At 39.9% G+C, this 21,056-nt stretch overlaps 2 protein-coding genes and 1 pseudogene across 7 annotated transcripts in view; all 3 read right to left on the minus strand.

Annotated features, from left to right (window-relative positions):
• LOC131797565 (uncharacterized) overlaps nt 1–21,056 on the minus strand; it is a 64,841-nt gene that overhangs the window by 30,490 nt on the left and 13,295 nt on the right. For 2 of the 6 annotated variants that reach the window (XM_066168508.1, XM_066168509.1), the window contains exons 12-19: nt 20,805–20,915; nt 19,196–19,255; nt 18,848–18,958; nt 18,359–18,469; nt 18,070–18,180; nt 16,829–16,945; nt 16,543–16,662; nt 16,285–16,404 (exon numbers count right to left, since the gene is read on the minus strand). In XM_066168508.1, the coding sequence (XP_066024605.1) occupies nt 16,285–16,404; nt 16,543–16,662; nt 16,829–16,945; nt 18,070–18,180; nt 18,359–18,469; nt 18,848–18,958; nt 19,196–19,255; nt 20,805–20,915 (861 nt within the window). The other 4 variants (XR_010717917.1, XR_010717918.1, XM_066168511.1 and 1 more) reach the window with 4 other exon arrangements.
• LOC136281607 (uncharacterized) lies at nt 5,009–7,860 on the minus strand (annotated as a pseudogene).
• LOC131784983 (neurogenic locus notch homolog protein 3) lies at nt 6,760–10,015 on the minus strand. The gene is made up of 5 exons (XM_066168513.1): nt 9,889–10,015; nt 9,405–9,739; nt 9,087–9,234; nt 8,899–8,996; nt 6,760–8,461 (listed from the first exon to the last, which is right to left on the minus strand). The coding sequence occupies exons 2-5, from the start codon at nt 9,609–9,611 to the stop codon at nt 8,384–8,386; spliced, it is 531 nt and encodes a 176-aa protein (XP_066024610.1). The 5' UTR covers nt 9,612–9,739; nt 9,889–10,015; the 3' UTR covers nt 6,760–8,383.

Here is a 21,056-nt window from a genome sequence, read left to right on the forward strand (position 1 = left end):
AGTAACCATGGCAATGGCTTACCATCCCAAGCTGGGGACAATGTGTTTAGAGCTTTTCAGTGTCTCTTTCCTTGAGGTGACATGATTCAATATTAGGATTACAAGCCCCTCTTTCAATTAATCTACTTTACTTTTCTCGGAAATTGCTATGATTAGGATTAATTAGTAACAATACTTAGTGCCGTCCAATTCTGTCCGTGATCATATCTGTAATAAACGAAGCGGAGTCCCGCTTTGCGGTGGTTGAATTTTGTTAATCTGTCCTACGACTAACGATGACCGAAAAGCAATGGCAATGGGCGTTAGCAGCCCTTTGTCTACTAGACAAGGCATAGAACCGAACGAAAAACTCCTTAAAAGTACAGCACATGAAGCTAGAGTTACATTACCAAGTGTATCGGTTCTCAAGCCTTTTAGTGCATAGCAGTGAAGGGTTCTGTACCTTACTTCCTATTTTTTTTCGGCAAAACAAAACATATAAGCTCAAAAATTTAGGCATGTCGGGTTCTTGAAGAACTCAGATTGACTGTTACCTAAGATCAACAACATGCCGAGGTCAGACAATCTTCTTACAAAAGATCAGCCAACATAGGAAAGTGATGTTCATTCAACAATTCGTAGAGCTCACCCACGCTTAGGAAGCGCTGCCTAATGATAAAAGACAAAGCTGCTTCAATTGGGTTCAGTGTACGCTTGTCAAGAAAACGAATCTCTGATGGAGTTAGTCCCAGTCCTTCCGCAACCTTCATCCACTCATCGCCACTTATATCAAAAGGGTTTTTTATTTGTTTGTTTGCTTGATTCTTGTTATGTCGTTATTCCTTATAACAATATTCTGAATATGTATCAAGAATTAGAAATTGCATAAAATAGAAATTTTTTCAACCAAATGTGACCCCCACGCAAAAACGTGTCGTGTTCAGGTGAACGCACGGGCATAGTGAAATGGCACCCTAAACAATAGACAGTGAGAGAAAAGACACGGTGGTTTCAGAGCGGCGTGTTCGATGGCACGACTTATTAAATTTTTCCTTTGTAAAAAGAGCACGACAAAAATAAATGTGCGTGTCAACAAGAACAATACGCAGTTTATGTTAGCGAAAAGGCACGACAGCGAGTGAAATGGCACGCAGTTAAAGTGAGCTAAATGACACATTGCCTGTGTCCGCCTATGATTAATTATGGTAAACAGCCGTTGAAGATGGTAAAAACCCGCTTAAAATTTTCAAGTTAGTCTACTTTAAAGAGTATTGTTAACTTGGTCGAACTTGGGACTGACATTTCAAACTAAGAATGGACATGAATTAAAATACAGTTGTTCTTGCAAGAAATTTTCATTCAAAACCATTTGCTAGATAAATAGAAAAACTTACTAGATAAGTGGATTGAAAGTTCCCTTACTTTAGTGGTTGGCATTTCTTGAACAGGCAGGTTTTCCGCCAAAAAAGGACCTAATAATAGAAAAATAATCCTTTAGTTAATATAGGAAGATGAATAGTTGAAAAATCATCAGAGACACACATGAAAAATTGTTTTTAGCGTAAACAAACACCTTGAACCCACTACTGGTCAGTCTTTCTTAGGGAGCGGCTAGTAAGTCTACCAACGCATAATGAAGATACCTTAGAAAGGTAGTTCATCAGGTCAAATATCCACTTCGTAGGTGGTTGTCATATCAAAAATTTCTAGGAGTTTATGTTTCCTTCGTGAATTTGATTTGATTTCTGCATTACCCTAACGTATCCCATAGTTTCATGGCAGGTTAGGTTTCGCAAGATAAGTAACTAACCAGTAGTTCCAGCCGGTGCAATCTCTCTTAAATGTTCGAAGACATCAAGCCTTTTTAAATCTTTTGCTCTGTGTGCCAGACTACGGATTATTTTCTTGGTGTTATAGTCTGGCCTTTCAAAAACGTCTTTGTTTAGTTGCAGGTTCTCCTTCAGTTGATGAACAATCTCTTTGGCATCGCACGACGCTGAGAGGAGGGATTGTTCCACATTACCAGGTAGGCAAATTTCGGTGATTGCTTAGAAAAAACTAAAGGAAAAGATCAGTCGTCAATCAATGATAATTCAATAGCAATAGCAATATTTGATAGTTACAAGAAATATATTACAGCAAATTAAGGGATAGATTTTTCTTCTAGGAACATCTATTGAGACTGTCCGTCTCTTAAGTCCAATGTTTATTCATTCCACACCTTTTTAGCAACTCTGGATAGGCATACCATATTTCTTTCATTCAGGTTCCTCGAGGTTCTTCAAGTGATTTAGCGGTATCAAAAGAACTAATAGTTCAAATCATTGCTTATCGTTTTTAATTTGTAAATAACTATTGGACTAAAAAGTTGTTTTGGCACAGAATAATATGGTTCCGACTAGGAAAAGGTGGCCAGTTTTTGTAATTCAAAATTGACTTCATGGAGAACTGTCAACAAAACAGCTCGAAAAAATTTCCCTATCATCTCAAATTACTTTTTTAACTTTCCTTTTAAACAAAAACAAGAGTATTGACGAAAAATTTAAACTGAGATATAATTTTAATAGCACCCTGTATATGTCGTAAATAAATAGCAGACTATGACAAAGAAAAGTTTTTTTTCCTATATGTAATTGGCGATGATGTTCGTCATTATGAGTTTGCGCATAAAAAGGTGTTCAACCGACTCAACCATACTTAAACCTTTGCAAAATCGCGAAAGATCTGCATTAACACGGTAATTTTCCAAGAATAACAGATTCTCTTTTCTATACTTCTTTTTTTCTTGATAAGGTCAGCCAAGTCAAGTCACATTCTCCAGAGCAATGATTCTTAAGGTTTTTAACGTGTGGTCCGTCGCTATGTTGGAATCCAAGTAAATCCTGTGGGATTTGGACGCTGTTGTTATGTAGACAATCTCTTTAGTCCCTCTAAATTTACATGCCCATCGACAACGAGAGTGAACTACACTGTACAGCGGTTGCAAACCGAGAAGGCTGTGCACCTTTTTGTTTTTCTTTTACACTGTTAATTACATATGATTCAGGTGTGTACACCTTTTTCTTCTTCTTTTGGCAACTTATGAACTGTTTCCAAGTTTTGGACACCACATGACGAAATTTTACGAGGCAAAACAAAATCGAGAAATTCCCCGCCCAACAAAGCGCGGTCTGCATGGTTTGCACGGTTTGCGTGGTCTGTACGGTCCGCAAGTCTGCATTTTAGCATGACCGTGGTGTCATGGATGCGTGCGCGTGAAAGCCATTTATGCGATTTGAAATGGATTTTCAGCGAATGGATTCTGGGTTCATTCTTTCGCGAGATTCTGGATTCCAAAAGCTGGATTCTGGATTCCAATACCCAGTATTCCGGATTCCACATGCAAAAACTTCCTGGATTCCGGAATCCGAATTACCTTACATAGGGCGATTTGTCACAGGCAGAAAGTAATACCATTCGATCTGGTGTTTTCGCACAAGGAACAGCACTACTTTCCTCTGCATGGAGATTGGAAAAACAAACAAGCTTCAAACAAAGAGTCAACGTGTTACCACCGCGCTGACCCGAAGTGTATCATGCCACGGTTCCCTTACTTCACTAACGACTATATCGAGATCCCTAGCGAGGTTCGCAACTCACTCCAAGAATCACACAAAGTTTATATGTAGAATCTATTCTCGCTATCAATCTACTGGTAAATTTCTATGTTCCTTTGTTTCGTGAGATTTGGAGAAAAAAATGATATCCAGGTGATCGATATCGAATTCAGCCATGTTTTCCATAATCTCTAAGAGGGTGGCAAAGGGTTTTTGCGTGATGGCCCCAAAATTTGCAGGGCGACGCGTTGAACCCAAATTATCCGTGCGATGCGGGACCGGACATCACAACTTGATGCGTGATTTTCCATTTACATGTGCGTGAATAAATAAATAACTTGACACAATTCGTAACATTATGAAGCAAGACCCGAAACAACAGTTTTACCAAACTTACTTATTCATCGTTGCACAATATAAGTTCTCTTCAGAGGGTATAGCCTTAACAAAACTTATTTAAGTGTCAATGGCAGTATTTTTTGTTCGATAAGAAGCCACAAAACATACAGGCAAGCCAAAAAATTAAAGATCCTCGCTAGAAGATTCCATGCCAATTTTGGGTAAGTCGCGGTGGGGCGTCACGCACCGCTTCTCACGAAACATCGCGTGACATGCCTCATGGAGCAAGAGTTCACGTGTAGTGTCACGTGACTTTTGATGTGGACAAACCGCGCTCGACGTCCGGCACGCAGCACTTGTGATCACACCTCGCTCAAAATTGAATTCTTTTTTTTATCATATACTTGATTGCTTGTCAAACAAGTTGTTATTTCGCTGCCGTTGAAGTAGATGTGAAGAATGTTGCAGGATGCGTTGTGGTGATGTATCTGATCAGGTATTTTCAGCGTGTTAAGTGCGTAGACTGTCAAATAAACCCACGTCTGACAGGAAATTAGTGCCCACGAATCGCTGTAGTACTTGAGTAACCGTTGATTCCCAAAAATGAAACCGATGTCAACTCTATGAACGTGTACGATTTCAGTTATTAATTAACTAACGGTATACTTGAACATAAGTGGGAACTAAGTTATTCATCATGAAGGGAGAATCTGTTGAGATCGAAACATCTCAAGCTTGGAACACACTTCAGTCATGAAGCTTGGATTAAAAGAAAAGACACCAGGGTTAAGAAAACTTCTTTAGGGTGCATATCTCTGTTTCCAGGAGTATTTGTATTCCAAAACTTTGTTCGGACAACCATTAGAGCACTGACATTTCTGAATATTGTCCATGCTGACACTGAAGAAAGGCTTTATCTTTGAAATTATAAAGCCTTTGGAGACCAGTTCCAGTTTGTGGTGGGTATGGCTGTCAACTCGCTGATAAGCCCTGCGTGCACTCTCCTCATGAAATAATCCCCACCTCTAGGATTTTGTGGTTTCACTTCCTGATTTTGACCACAACTGTGTTGTGACTTGGATGGCACAATATATCTACCAACTTTTTGAAATCTTTTTCATTTTTTTGATGGCATCTTGCCTGGTGAAGTCTCTTTCACACTTTGAAGCTGTTGTGAAACCAGCCTTGTGAATGTACCATTCCTCACATTTCCACTGCATTGAGGTGGTGCTCTCCATATAACCTCTTTCTGCATCACTGAAGGATAGCAACCTCAACACATCTTTTCTTAAGATGTTGGGATGGCCTTCAACACTTTCTTGTATTTTGGTATTCATGATACCAGTCTTAGCCTCCCTAAAAGGTTCATTGTCAGGTCCTGAGTGAGCTTCGGAAGTGTGGTGGAGTGTTTTGATTAGAGGCAAGATTACTGCAGATGCATCAGTTTTTAACTAGCACATCTTTTTGGTGAATTGACAGAGATATCCCCCATCTATTTGATTCCTGTCTTAAGGAGCGCGAACATCTCGGTCAGTATACATGGGATAACTGTGTAAGGTTTTTGTTTATGTGAGAGTTTTCTCATTTTTTTGATGGACTGAAATTGATAATGTCTATTTAAAAATCGGAGAGAAACAAGATATTGTCTTTCCTCGACCTATACTGGAGAGAAATGAAATTGTCCCGATTCCGCGATCTCACACCTCACTCGTCCCAGTTGTTATCAGTGCGCGTTATTTGGTTCAACCTTATTTAATTGGTTTTCTTGTAACCCAAAATCAACGGAGAACGGACTCTAACATCGAGCCCAGCTCTACCCAGAAGTTCTCCAGATACAAACAGGCTGGCGGAGGAGCTTTTATTCCTGTGACGCTCTTGGTGGATAGACCACAGCGTTACAAAGAATTTGTGCTAGAAAGAATCCGCTTTACTCTTCCAAAATGCGAGAATGTCGAGGACATGCATGTTGAATGTTTGAAATAAACGAATATTTTTAATGGTATCTTACGTCCAGTCCTTATTAGCGAATTTTGTTTCAGCTTACTACCGCATTACAACATGGCCGCCACAAAAAAAAAAATCAGCTTCTTCTTGTTTCCAGCACCTCTCGGCCAAATTTGCTTTGTTTTGGTTTTGATCTCACCCAATCACAAAGCTCGAAACCGATATCCAGAAATGGTTATGGCCTGAACTTTTGATAACCAGGTCCTTCACTTAGCACAATTTAGAAGCTACTCTAGGTTTTTTAACCCAGATACATGGGCCACTGGTTACACTATCTTTACCTCGAGTGTTTAACAAATCTTTTAGGGAATACATGGCAGCTGCAATGTGCTTGCATCCCCCATCTCGACTACCTTTACATTTACATTTAGCCTGAAGGACACTGTCCCAGTTTGACCCTCTGCCCTCAACAATAAACCAGAGATCGTAGTATTCCTTACCCTCGTCCGTTTTTAATTTTATAAAAGGGCGCACATTGGCCACGTATACATGAATTCCCTCTTGTTTCAAATGAGAAGTTAGTAAAGATTCCACATTATCATCATCGAAAAGTCGATAATTTTCAAATGACTTATAGGCGGCGAGTCCCCGCTTATTGTGATCGGTGGAGTAGTAAATCAAATAATTAAAAATGCCCTACAATCCAAATGGCGGCGACGCGTTAAAGTTGTCAACAGTCTTCAGGAAATAAATTATTAATTCGTCTGAAGCAGTGGTGTCTTTTTCGAAATTTGAATCCACTGACAGGCTGCAGAGGCGATTTCCATAACCGAGGTATTAAATTATCCGCTCGCTGAAATACCCTGTTCGTGTAGATGTTTTTTAAGCTCTGCTACACTCATTGTGTCAAAATCAGCTTTATTTTTATGATCTTAAAGGTTGACCTGAGTTTCGCGGAATTTCCCACTTAGGTAACTAAAGGTTAAAAAAAAATTGGTACATTTAATAACTGGGGAGATCCACACCCAGTTACGTATTTCCTTGAGGGAATCAAGGCTTCCTCACGTTCTACAGCAATTCGTGGGCACTAGTTTCCTCACAGAAGGGATTTTATCGAACATCTACGCACTTAACACCCTGAAAATACCTGATCAGATGCATCACTGTACGCAGACCTAGTTCGATTATTCCATACCACAACGCATCTTGTAACATTCTTCGCATCTACTTCGACGGCAGCGAAATAAAAACTTGTTTGATAAACATTCAAATATATGATAAAAGAAAGAACTCAATTTCGAGCGAGGAAACGCTTCTCGAAAGTGGGAAGTTATATTAGAGAAATTGCCCACACATGTGCTGCGAGCTGGACTCGGAACTTTCGCAGATTGTTTACGTCAAAAGTCACGTGACACTACACGGGAAATCTGAAGCCTAAAAGGTGAAGTCCGTCTGACTCTAACAGGAATGTCACACAATGTTTCGTGAAAAGTGGTGCGTGACGCCCCACCACAATTTGTCACGACAATTTCACTGTCATTTTTCATACAAATAGATAAATACGCTTAGCGATTAATACACCATGAATACACTAGAAAATAACTGTGCGTAGTATGTATTGTGACGATTCTCATGGTGATATTAAACAACCCAATCATAACAAACAACACGAAGAGTCCACAAATCAATTGGTTAGAACAAGGACGATAATGACGACGATGAACCGCACTAGTGTATGTACAGGAAGCATTTCGTCGGCCGGAGAGACATGCTGATGTGGCAAATGATGCAATTGTTGTAGGTGCATCAAATAACCGTCATTTTGGTAGTCTTTCCTGAACGGCAGGACATTTCCTAATCCGCCAATGCCGCCGGTGTGGGAATACATGTTGGAGTTAACGATGGCTTGAACTGCAGCCTGTTGAAAGTGCAGTGGAGGTGCCTGCTGTGGGTGAAGGCGGTTGTGCATCCAACCACTTGGAGCTTGAAGTGGTGATAGCATAGTTGAATCCGCAGGCGCTATGCCGTGAGAAATGCTCCATAACGGCGAGAGCGCGTTCGTGAATGGCACACAATTTGGCGAAAACGACTGTTACTGTTGCTGTTGCTGTCCTGCAGCGCAGGGCATTAGAACACGCGTGAACCCATAAGGTGAGGGCGTCGGGACGACAATCATGGATGGGTGCACTTCCCCGTCAAGCCGCGCCTTTTTGCGCTTCCTCTTTGCATTATTGTCATTTTTATTTCCGGTTGCTCTCGGTCTGGGTCTCGATCCAGACGTTCTACTTACTGTGGCCTTTTGACGCGCCGCGTGGAATTGTTGTTCCATGGCTGCCGCGCTACCATTGGGAATTTCGGCAGCTGGTGGCGATGTTGCCAGAAGAGATGCTATGCTAACCATGGGCGATTTTTGCCCCTCGGGGAGTAAAGTACGGGCTGGAACTGCATTGGGAGAGTTACAGCCGAGTGACAAATCCGTTAGCAATTTGACAATGTCGCGATGATGTCTTTGTTCAGCGATATCCTCAGGTGTCATGTTCATAAAATCGTCTCACAGTCTCTGCGCTGCCTTCACGACAACCCAGGAACAACGGAGTTTGACCCTTGAAATGGATTACAAATCACTTTAACACCAATCACCATAAAAAACCAAATAATTGAAACAAAAAAGGTCATCTTTGACTGTATTCCTTTTAAATTCACCCTAAAATTGCTGTGCGACTTCAGCGATCGCGTTACGCACCCGCTAAAATCCATCCCTTGGATGCTGCGAACAACAAGCGAACCTTTTCCATACAGGCACGGTCAGTGAGCAAAGCTTTCCCTGCAAGCCATGATGGGCCACCAGTGAAAAGCCCACAGTATCTTGCGCATAGGATTTCAACGACCACGTAAAGTGATCGCATGTATCGACCGTCAACTTTTACGATCAATTTACATTGAAATATCCGGTGAATTTGACTAGATATGCAGTCAAATAAAACTCCTTTGCTTACTGCGAACAAAACTCACATGAAAAATAGATCTGAATTCTACAAACCTTTTCATCTTGCACGTCTTTCTTAGCGCCATTTTTTAACAGCTCTTTGGTGACATCCAGGCCGTTCACTGACGCAGCCCAATGCAAGGCTGTTTTCCCTATTGGAAACATCCAAAGCTGTCAGAATTCGATACCAACGTTTAAATCTATCCTATTCCAGAAACCGAAAAAGGGGGTCAGAAATTCACCTTGATTGTCAGCAATGTTAACCTTGACTCCGGCCTTGATGAGGTACCGCACCAGGTTTAGAAGGTCGTGTCTTGCTGCAAGGATAAGCGGGGTGGTACCGTCGTCCATTCGGGCTTCGAGGTCTGTAGCACGATTCCGTATCAACAGCTGAATGCATGGAGAAATGAAGTCGGTTAGAGATACCAGAGAAAAATATTAGTCAAAATTTAATCCACTTGGAATAGAACACATCGCGGGAATACTAGATGACGATGAATGGAATTTTGTTGGATAACACTTGCTTTCCTAAATCAAGATGAATACTATGTGTTATTTACCTGGAAGACACCTTGTGCATCATATTCGATGGCCAAATGGAGGGGCGTGCGATTGAAACGGTCACGTGCATTCGCATCCGCTCCGTCGTCCAACAGACGTTTAGCCACATCCGCTCTTGGGTGCCGGGCGGCAAGATGAAGCGGTGTCTCCACCAGGTCCTTCTTGGAACCATAGTTTGCCCCAAGGAATGGTAGATCCAACACCATGGTCCCTCCACTGTAATCGCTGTCTTTGTCATCATTAAGGCTGCTGCCATCACCGTACGTTCCACGGCAGGAGGCCGAGTAAGGGGCTGTCCTTCCACATGAAACTTCTTGGTGACCAAGTTCTCCAACTAGCAAAGGAAACAAAGAACCCAGTAACCACTTGGTGAATAAATAAAAAATCAATCTTTAGACTCTGATAAAGTTCTAGGTATTACTAAATGTAAATTCAGTTTCTTTACAAAAACGATTTTCCCCAAAAACTGATGCAGAGACTCACTTACCAAATGCGAGGCTGTTCAGCCTCTTCACAAGACTTCTTATGAGCTCCTCCCAGCTGTACTTCTCCAAATACTTTTCACGCAGAAGCCTTGATTCTGAAAGTCGCACCTCCCTTTTTTTTTCTGTCGTACCTCCTTGATCTTTTCCGCCCATTCTTTAGGATCTTCAGAGTCGACCACACACTGTGATCCTAAAGGCACCTCCTTCAGAGCTTCTGGTTAACGGTGGCGACAAGAAGGTACATCATGTATATTTCATGGTCGCTATCAAGTAAATTTGGCCGGACTTTGAGTTCGTCTCAAGATAGAACAACACAAATACACAAGGAAATTTTTACAGTAACTTTATAACCATCCTTTGGTCTTTTAAAAGCTTGAAGTTCAGTAGATTGTGTCATATCGGTCATTGCTAAAACTTTCTTTGTTTTGATGCTACTTTTCGACATAGGGAAAGTATGTCGGACAAAAATATTCACCAAAAAATAAATGTTTCTTTGCCAGCTTCAATAACAGGGGATTAAGTTTAGATGATAAAACAAAGGATTGTGTTCACAGAAATACCGTAGATCTAGTACATTCGTTACATGAGGTCAAACAACTCTGGTAATATTCACGGTAATAATTTGCATATTTGAGCGGTCGAACGAAAAAAATTATTTCTCGAAAACCAAAATAAATTTTACAAAAAAAACTACACCAAAATTATTAGAACATATTGGGCTACAAAATATGAAAGTAGGAGAGAAAACAAATTTGGGTGACTTGCCGCTGTTGGTTTGATGAATGCTGACATTAGCTCTTAAGGGCTTCTCCCAGGGCTGCGAATGACGAGTCACTTAAAGTATTTACACAAATACCTAGGAGAGTCAGTGAACTGTTATATCGGAGAGCGTGTGCTATAGCTCTTACCCCTTGATCACCCATGTGATGACGATGCGATGAGCAAACCCATTCTCCACAACCCAGTATCTGAGTATCAGCTAGAAATGAGTCATAAAGTGATTTGACTGGAGAACTTTCCTGAGTGCTTCTGCTTTCTCATCACCAATGTAGTTACATCTGATATCCAAGTCCTTCAATGTTTTATGGGACTTTAAAGCTTCTGCTAAAGCTTCAACTCCAATATGTGTTATCCAATTACGAGCTATGGACAAATGAGTCAAAGTGTGATTTGACTGGAGAACTTTTCCGAGTACTTTGGCTCCCTCATCACCAATGTTGTTTCCTTCAATATTCAAGTTCTTCAATATTTTATTGGATTTTAGAGCGTCTGCTAAAGCTTCAACTCCAGTATGTGTTATCTGATTATAAGCTATGGACAAATGAGTCAAAGTGTGATTTGACTGGAGAACTTTTCCGAGTGCTTTGGTTCCCTCATCACCAATTCTGTTACTTTCAATATCCAAGTTCTTCAATATTTTATTGGATCTTAGAGCGTCTGCTAAAGCTTCAACTCCAGTATGTGTTATCTGATTATCAGCTATGGACAAATGAGTCAAAGTGTGATTTGACTGGAGAACGTTTCCGAGTACTTTGGCTCCCTCATCACCAATGTTGTTACCTCCAATATCCAAGTCCTTCAATATTTTATTGGATCTTAAAGCGTCTGCTAAAGCTTCAACTCCAATATGTGTTATCCTATTACCAGCTATGGACAAATGAGTCAAAGTGTGATTTGACTGGAGAACTTTTCCGGGTACTTTGGCTCCCTCATCACCAATGTTGTTACTTCCAATATCCAAGTTCTTCAATATTTCATTGGATCTTAGAGCGTCTGCTAAAGCTTCAACTCCAATATGTGTTATCCCATTACGAGCTATGGACAAATGAGTCAAAGTGTGATTTGACTGGAGAACTTTTCCGAGTACTTTGGCTCCCTCATCACCAATGTTGTTACTTCTAATATCCAAGTTCTTCAATATTTTATTGGATTTTAGAGCGTCTGCTAAAGCTTCAACTCCAATATGTGTTATCCTATTACCAGCTATGGACAAATGAGTCAAAGTGTGATTTGACCGGAGAGATTCTCCGAGTGCTTTCGCTTGCACATCGTTGACTCTGGCAAGAGACATATTTAAATGTGTAACCGTGTGATTCGCCTGAAGAGCTTGAGTTAGTGATTTAATGCACCAGCCGGTCTCCAAATGTAAGTGTGTCAGAGTATGACTCGCTTTAAGGACATCTGCAAGTGCTGCTGAAGCTGATACTTCCCAAACTAATTCTTTCAGTTTGCGGTTGCCTTTAAGATATTCGTAGAAAACGAGTGAAAATTGAGAGGCCCAGGGAGAGGAATTAGCAGGGAGATATTTTCCCATCATTATCACTTCATCCATAGGAAAACAACGAGCTAGCGTATGGGCCATTTTAATCTGGCAGGAACTAAGTTCATTATTATCTTGTTCACACTGAGCAATAGCATCAACTATTTTCTCAAAAAAGGAAACCTCATCAGTTTCTGCAAAGCTTCTATCCATCGGTCTCCATCTCCCCCCCTCCCATCTAGTATCTTCACGGACTTCTACTTCACTTAAAAGGCCGAAGAGCTGCCATGATTTGATTTGACGTGATTTGCCATGCTCGTCATGAGGATCGCCTCGGATCTGCCTAGAGTCATCTTCAGAGTGGCCTTCAGAGTCGTCTTTAGAGTCGTCTTCAGAGTCGCTCGAATTTAAAGGTTGTCTTGTATACTGACGTTTTACCGATTTCCTAGGTTTTTTACACTGAAAAGAAGCCCATAGTCTCGAAACCAGGAAAGTAGCTGTTTCTTCACTTTTACCTGCTACCATTGCGATCAAAAACTTCCACACCTGCCAGTACTTATCAACAGGACTAATCTGAGTCAGCAGGGCCCTCTGGTCCCTATCAGCAGTTTCCAATTCAAGCGACAGATGGAATGCGGCAAAGAATTCCTGAAAAGTCTTGTGGATAAATGCATAAGTTGGCTTCGGTCTGATTTTGCTTAAACTGGCTTCTCGAGAAAGAAATCCAAGCTGAAGGAATTCCGTTGACTGACTCTCTAGCTCCCCTGGAGTGAAAGCCAATTGATCTTTCAGCAGAGCTTCAAGAGCTAACTTGCCCAACTGATTCAGCTGGTGCATGTATTTGTCTATGGGACTTTTGTCGCACAAATGGATTTTTTTCTTAGAACAATATCGCCTCATAACACATTCAACAAGTTCACAATACAACATGGTTTTGTTGTGAGGCAATCTTCCGCCAGTGTCTTCAAAAACAAGACATAGAAGAGCTGTGTTCAGTGCATTGGCAGTCAATTCCCTAAGCTGTGAGTCGTTGTTTATTTTCCTGATTAGTTCCCCAGCAAGCTTTGATTTGTCGTGACAACTGAAATAATTCTTGATGTAACTGTCTGCATCTTCTTTGGTGTAGCCTTTAATCTCAAACAGTGCGTCACTGTGTAGCCGAACATTTATCCCTACTTCGTGTCGAGCTGTTATAATGAGATAAGTGAAAGGTAAAACTCTTCCTCTAATTAAAGGCAAAAATTCTTCAAACAGGTTCTGCGGTAATTCATCCAATCCGTCAAGCACCAGCAAGATTCTAGATTGATAATGGCGAATGAAATAGAAAAAAATTTCCTTGTCTTTCTCGTTGACATCACGTGGTAGTAGCTGATCCTCAATAGCATCCTCAATTTCAGCAGTCTTCATGTCACGACACGTCAGCCGAAGAAGCATGTCCACTTTAGGAAAAGAAGATTCAGTTGGAATGTCCCCCACAGACCAATCATAAGCAAGCTTCTGACAGTAAGTGGTTTTTCCTATCCCAGGTTCCCCTTCGATCAACACTACTCTTGGTTTTTCACGTTCACATTTACATTCACATTCACATTCACATTTTTTATATGGTCTTAAGACCTCAGTCATTTTGACGGGGTCTTTTGTCAACTTTGCACGTTCTTTCTTCCGGCAAACGATAGTCAGTCTTGTAAATATCTTAGAGAGTTCGAATTGCAATTCTTCCTCACACCAAGGGAAGGGACACAATACTGTTCTCTTGTACTCTCGTCTAATCAGCGCCACAAGTTTCTCAGGGTAATCTGGAGAGATAAAATAAAATCTGCTGTGTTAACTTAACAATCATCACTTTTGTATATAATAATTATTTCAACACGTAACACACTTATGCGATAAAGTCTGCATGGCAAAAACTCCATTTGCCAGTTTTCGCCGCGTAAACAGGGGCCCGCTTGTACAAAAGATAGGGCAGCAGTACAAGACACTAGACACAAAATCAAAGAATACCTATGTCCCACTTGTGCATAAAGTACTTAACCCAGAGAAGAACCATGGTTATCACTTATAATAACTGGTCTTATAGCAATGCAAGGTTTACTCTTATCATAAAAGCCAAGGTTCCGGAGAGTCACGGAGATATCCACAATTATGGTAAACATCCAACTCCACATAAAATAAACGCATATATAGTCAACAAAAACAGAACAAAATAGTATCCTGCGTTTATCGAATTTCCGTTTGCAAAATTTGTCAAATTTAGCTTCTGCGATCCAAATCTTTCTTCGCCTGCACAAGCAAAATTCCGCTATTTTCCATTACTATCACGTTTCGCCTCACAGTTGCTCAATAAATGTTTGCAATGTAACGCAATCATCTTTGCTTACACGGTTTTCTCCCGCTTGCAACTGATAAGTTTTCTGCCTCGGAATGAAAATACCTCAGAACGCATTTTATGAGACAGCTAGTGTTTTTGACTGACTTTAATTGAAGATATGTGGAAATGAATTCCACAAGTTTTCTTTAGTCAGAGAAGCACAGGGTTATCTTCGTCCGCTTCTAAACGATCCAGCGACCAATGTTTCAATAAGATAACTGAAGTTAATCCTGGTTCTTGTTTTATATCAGATCATAAACAATCGAGGCAATTCACTGCATTAGGTTTACGCCTGAACTCAATGAATTTTTGTTCACTTGGAAGGTGATATTTAAAGCAACGATCCTTAATGTAAACTGTAACAGAGCATCTCTATCGTTTTATGCGCGGATAGTACTCCAATATGGTTTCGTGTTCGGACGAGTACGGGACGACTAACTACTAGTATCTACAACTTACTGAGTGAGTGACACATTTTCATAGTGGAATTCTCATAAAAAACGAGTTAAAAAAAGCGTCCGTGACCCCTTCCTCCAGACCCTCCACTCTCATTTTCATCGTTTTTCAGAAAAAAGATTACCATCCGAAACTGAAGGGTGAGGTAAATAATTTGTTGATAGTGTTACGGTGTTTATAGCCTCCGGGCTAGATAATTGTCGCAGTATGCTCAATCCCATTTGAAGCGCTGATTACTACAGTAACAGCTTACGGAGTAACGAAGTAGTAAAAATCACCAACATACGGAGGGGAGGGGGGGTTAAGAAGAAGGTGCAGCAGGATCATTGTGAAGATTTGTGAAAGATGGTGTCCGCCATTTCACATCCGTTTCTTTTCTTTTTTTTAATGCCAGTCACGCCTTTAAACTTAACGCGTCCGTTCAACACAGAGGGGTCTATCTCTTATCTCGTTTTGACTCTTTTAAAAACTCACCAGCTGACTTGGGGTTTTCTGCGCGTTGTGTAGTAACGTGTGGTTCTTCTGACTTTGTTATGTCTTGCACTTGATCTGCAACAGACAATCCGTGATAAAAACCTTTTACCTTAAATAAAATCAGATGATTGACAATATCTGATGGCATTTTTTCCAAATGGCTAAATGGCACTGTTAGAAGGTTTTAATCTGATTCACGAAGTATCAGCAAACTTTATGTCTTTGTTAACAGCTGAAAGGATCGTAAGTAATCCCCATAGTCTAACCCTGACACTCCATCCTTTAGCCCTAGCCCCCTTTCTTCCCCTCCTGTATAAACTCTTCTGCAAAGTGCCCCTAACTCTTTCACGAGCGCTCGCATTGCTTACTTTGAGGTCACACGTCAAAAGTATCTGAACGAAAAAAATTGTTAAAATTTTGACTTCAGAGGATAACAGAGCAATGTTACGGGCCACTGTTGAGCGATGACCGACGTTGTACGTGAAATTGTAGCATTGCAGTAATTAGCAATTGATTTGTTTCCACATTGTGTCCTCTACTTTCTTCATTGTGCCATATAACAAATCACATTAGCACTGGTCCCTTGGCAAACAGTTTCATATGTTCCCTTTTGTGCCAATTGCTGAATGTTTTGGAACATTTCTCTAAAAGATATACCATTAACTATACACGAAAACTGTACAGTTTATGTCTCTAAAAACGAAGCATCATGATAACAAGAAATACAATAATAGTAATAATAATAATAATAATAATAATAATAACATTAACAAACTTTGCTTTACATGAAAAACTGAAAAGTGTAGTAAAAACACTTAATCACAAATTTCACTAACTTTGAGAGTGACTTCTCTCTTGAAAAAGGTTGTCTTGAGGCACTGAAGTTGAAGGAAAAGGACACTGTCCATATTCCATGGATGAATGAGATGAGTGATCACCAGAGGAGCCTTTTAGAGCTAAAAGAAACACAACATCAGTTAACTACAGCTTTTTGTTCTGGGAAGGACAAAGGAATGGTTTTTAAAAATATCATGGCCCACTGGTAAGCTTTCCAAGGTATGCAAGTTTGGGACTCATTTAAAAATTTCACTAACTTTGAGAGTGACTTCTCCCTTCAAAAAGGTTGTCTTGAGGTTCTGAAGTTGATGGAAGAGGACACTGTCCATATTCCATGGATGAATGAGATAAGTGATCACCAGAGGAGCCTTTTAGAGCTAAAAGAGACACATCATCAGTTAACTAAAGCTCTTTGTCCTGGGAAGGACAAAAGAATGATTTTAAAAATATCAAGGCCCACTAGTAAGCTTTCTGAATTATACAAGTCTGGGAGTCATTTAAAAATGAACAAAAAAATTTACATCCTTCACATCTTAATATTACCTTCAAAGTAACGATAGTTTAACAGCTCTCTCCTGAATTGTTTGGAATAATCATCAACTAGCATTGTAGAGGCTGGCCTCGTATCTCTGGTTGCAATAAAAGGTCTGCTTCCTAAACCTGAGGTGCACAAGAACAAATTGACCAATTAGAATATGCTTCTATGAACATCAAGTATTTATTCATTGAAGGGTCTTACAGGGGGCAAAGACAAACACAAGAGCCTGTGTTCAGGCAAAAAAGACAGCATTAAGCACTCTTATGAGAAGCACTACACCCAAACATGAGAGCCTCTTTGCAGGCTAAGCAGACAGTGGTAGGGGGTCTTTTAAGAGTGATAGGCTGTTGGTAGCTGGCTTTTATTGAAAACCAGTGACAATCAGTTTTGGAGAAGTACAGGAACTGCCATCACACATTAATGTCAGGTGGATGTCTTGGGTGAACGGGGCTTTCACTTTGGCTAAACACCTTTCAGATACAGAGCAGAATACTACTGTCACAGCTGGCAAATTTCTGCAACTCAACATAGTCATGAGCCCTAATTCTGAACTAAGACTCTACAAGCTAACCATAGGGTTAGAACAGAGATAATGGCTTTATACCTTTGTTAAAAGCTATGAAGATCATAAAAAATCCCCTATACAAAGTCTAAACTGGACACTCCATCCCTTAGCCTCAACCCCCTTTTTCCCTGCCTATATAAACTCTGCTGGAAAGTGCACCTAACCCTTTCATGAGTTCTTGCATTGGTTACTTTGGGGTCACCTGTCAAAAGTATCTCAGCAAAAAAAAATCATAAAATCTATGAAGTCAGAGGGTAACAGCAATGTTACAGGCCACTGTTGACCAATGAACACCACTGCACTTGAACACAGTGTGACTAAGGCTAAGGTGAAGGTAATGTGAAATTGTAGCATTGTTGTAATTTACACTTGATTTGTTTCCATATTGTGTCCTCTAGTTTCTTTGTTGTGCCATATAACAAATCACACTAACACTGGTCCCATGGCAAACAGTTTTAAATGTTCCCTTTTGGACAAATTCCTCAGTGTTTTGGAACATTTCTTTAGAAGATGTAAAATAAAACATATACAAACATTGTACAGTTTATGTCTCTGAAAACAAAGCATTATAATAATAAATAATACAATAATAGTAATAATAATAACAATAATAAACTTTGCTTTACATGGAAAACTGAAAGGTGTCAGTAGTAATAACACTTCACCATAAATTTCACTTACTCTGAGAGTGACTTCTCTCTTGAAAAAGGTTGTCTTGAGATACTGAAGTTGAAAGGAAAGGAAACTGTCCATATTCCATGGATGGATGAGATGAGTTATCACCAGAGGAGCCTTTTAGTGCAAAAAGAGACACAATATCAGTTAGCTAAAGCTCTTTGTCCTGGGACGGACAAAAGAATGATTTTTAAAAATATCATGGTCCACTTGTAAGCTTTCCTAGGCATGCAGATTTGGAAGTCATTTGAAAATGAACAAGAAAAATTGACATCATCAAACATCTTAATATTACCTTTAGAGTGATGATAGTCTATCAGTTCTCCCCTGAATTGTTTAGAATCTCGATCACCTAACACAGTAAAGGCGGGCCTCTTATCTTTGGTTGCAATAACAGGTCTTCTTCCTAAACGTAACAGTACGCAATAACAAATTAGCCAGTTAGAATACTGTATTAATTTGCCCTTGATTTGTTTCATACTTTGTCCTCTACTTTCTTTGTCGGCCATATAACAAATTGCATAAACACTGGTCCCGTGGTAAACAGTTTCATATGTTCCCTTTTCTGCCAATTGCTGAGTGTTTTGAAACATTTCTTTAAATGATATAAAGTTAACTACACTCAAAAACTGCACAGTTAATGTCTTTTAAAACAAAGCATTATTAATAATGATAGGAAATACAATAAAAGTAGTAATAATAATAACAATAACATTAATGAACTTAGTTTTAAATGAAAAACTGAAAGTTGTAGTAATAACACTTCACCATAAATTTCACTTACTTTGAGAGTGACTTCTCTCTTGAAAAAGGTTGTCTTGAGACACAGAGGTTGAAGGGAAAGGAAACTGTCTATATTCCATGGATGAATGAAATGAGTGATCACCAGAGGAGCCTTTTAGAGCAAAAAGAGACACATCATCAGTTAAATACAGCTCTTTGTCCTGGGAAGGACAAAGGAATGATTTTTAAAAATATCATGGCCGCCCACTGCTAAGCTTTCCAGGGCATACAAGTTTGGGACTCATTTAGAAATGAAAAAAAAGATTTACATCATTTAGCATCTTAATATTAACTTCAAGGTGATGATAGTTTTACAGTTCTCTCTTGAATTTTTAGGAATAGTCATCACCTGGCATTGTAGAGGCTGGCCTTGTATCTCCAGGTGCAATAAAGGGTCTGCTTCCTAAGCCTAATGGTGCACAATAACAAATTGACCAATTAGAATATGCTTCTTAGAACATCAAGTATTTAAACACTAAAGGGTCTTACTGGGCATGGCGTGTTCCATATCCCAAACATAAGAGCCTGTTTTCAGGCAAAAAAGACAGCAGCAAGCACTCTTATGAGCAGCACTATACCCAAACATGAGAGCCTCTTTGCAGGCTAAGTAAACAGTGGTAGGGGGTCTTTTGAGAGTGGTAGACTGTTGGTAGCTGGCTTTTATTGAAACCAGTGACAATCAGTTTTGGAGATGTAAGGAACTGCCACCACACTTAAATGTCAGGTGGATGTCTTGGGTGTACAGGGCTTTCATGTTGGCTAAACACCTCTCAGATACAGGGCAGAATATACTAATGTCAGAGCTAGCAAGTTTCTGCAACTTAACCTAGTCATGAGCCCTAATTCTGAACTAAGACTCTACAAGCCAACCGTAAGGTCAGAACAGAGATAATGACTTTATAACTTTGTTAAAAGCTAAGAAGATTGTAAAAAAAAATCCCCCTCACAAAGTCTAAACTTCACACTCCATCCCTTAATCCCAACCCCCCCACCTTTTTTCCCTGCCTATATAAACTCTGCTGGAAAGTGCCCCTAACCCTTTCACGAGTGCTCGCATTGGTTACTTTGGAGTCACCTGTCAAAAGTATCTCAGCGGAAAAAAATCGTAAAATCTATGAAGTCAGAGGGTACCAGCAATGTTACAGGCCACTGTTGACCAATGACCGCCACTGCATGTGAACACTGGTGATTGAGTGTACAGGGCTTTCACATTGGCTAAACACCTTTCAGATACAGAGCAGAATACTACTGTCACAGCTGGCAAATTTCTGCATCTCAACCTAGTCATGAGCCCCAATTCTGAACTAAGACTCTACAAGCTAACCAAGGGGTCAGAACAGAGAGAATAGCTTTCTACATTAGATAAAGCTAAGAGAATCGTACAAAAAATCACCCAAACTAAGTCTGAACGTGACACTCCATCCCTTAGCCCCAACCCCCCTTTTTTCCTGCCTATATAAACTCGTTTGGAAAGTACCCCTAATCCTTTCACGAGTGCTTGCATTGGTTACTCTGGGGTCACATGTCAAAAGTATCTGAGCGAAAAAAAAAAATTGTAATGGAGCAATTTTATGGGCCCCTGTTGGCCAATGACCGCCACTGCATGTGAACACAGTGTGACTGAGGCTAGGGTGAAGGTAATGTGAAATTGTAGCATGATTTGTTTCCATATTGTGTCCTCTACTTTCTTTGTTGTGCCATATAACAAACCACATTAACACTGTCCCATGGCAAACAGTTTTATGTTCCCTTTTGGACAAATTCCTCAGTATTTTGGAACATTTCTTTAGAAGATGTAAAATAAACCATATACAAATACTGTACAGTTTATGTCTCTGAAAACAAAGCATTATAATAATAAATAATACAATAAAAGTAATAATAATAAACAATAGACTTTGCTTAACATAAAAAACTTAAAAGTTTATTAATAACACTTCATCATTAATTTCACTAACTTTGAGAGTGACTTCTCTCTTGAAAAAGGTTCTCTTGAGGCACTGAAGTTGAAGGAAGAGGACACTGTCCATACTCCATGGATGGATGAGATGAGTTATCACCAGAGGAGCCTTTTAGTGCAAAAAGAGACACAATATCAGTTAGCTAAAGCTCTTTGCCCTGGGAAGGACAAAAGATTGATTTTTAAAAATATCATGATCCACTTTTAAGCTTTCCTAGGCATGCAAACTTGGGAGTCATTTGAAAATGAA

This window comes from Pocillopora verrucosa, chromosome 6 (assembly GCF_036669915.1).
Source record: "Pocillopora verrucosa isolate sample1 chromosome 6, ASM3666991v2, whole genome shotgun sequence".
Lineage (NCBI taxonomy): Eukaryota > Metazoa > Cnidaria > Anthozoa > Scleractinia > Pocilloporidae > Pocillopora > Pocillopora verrucosa.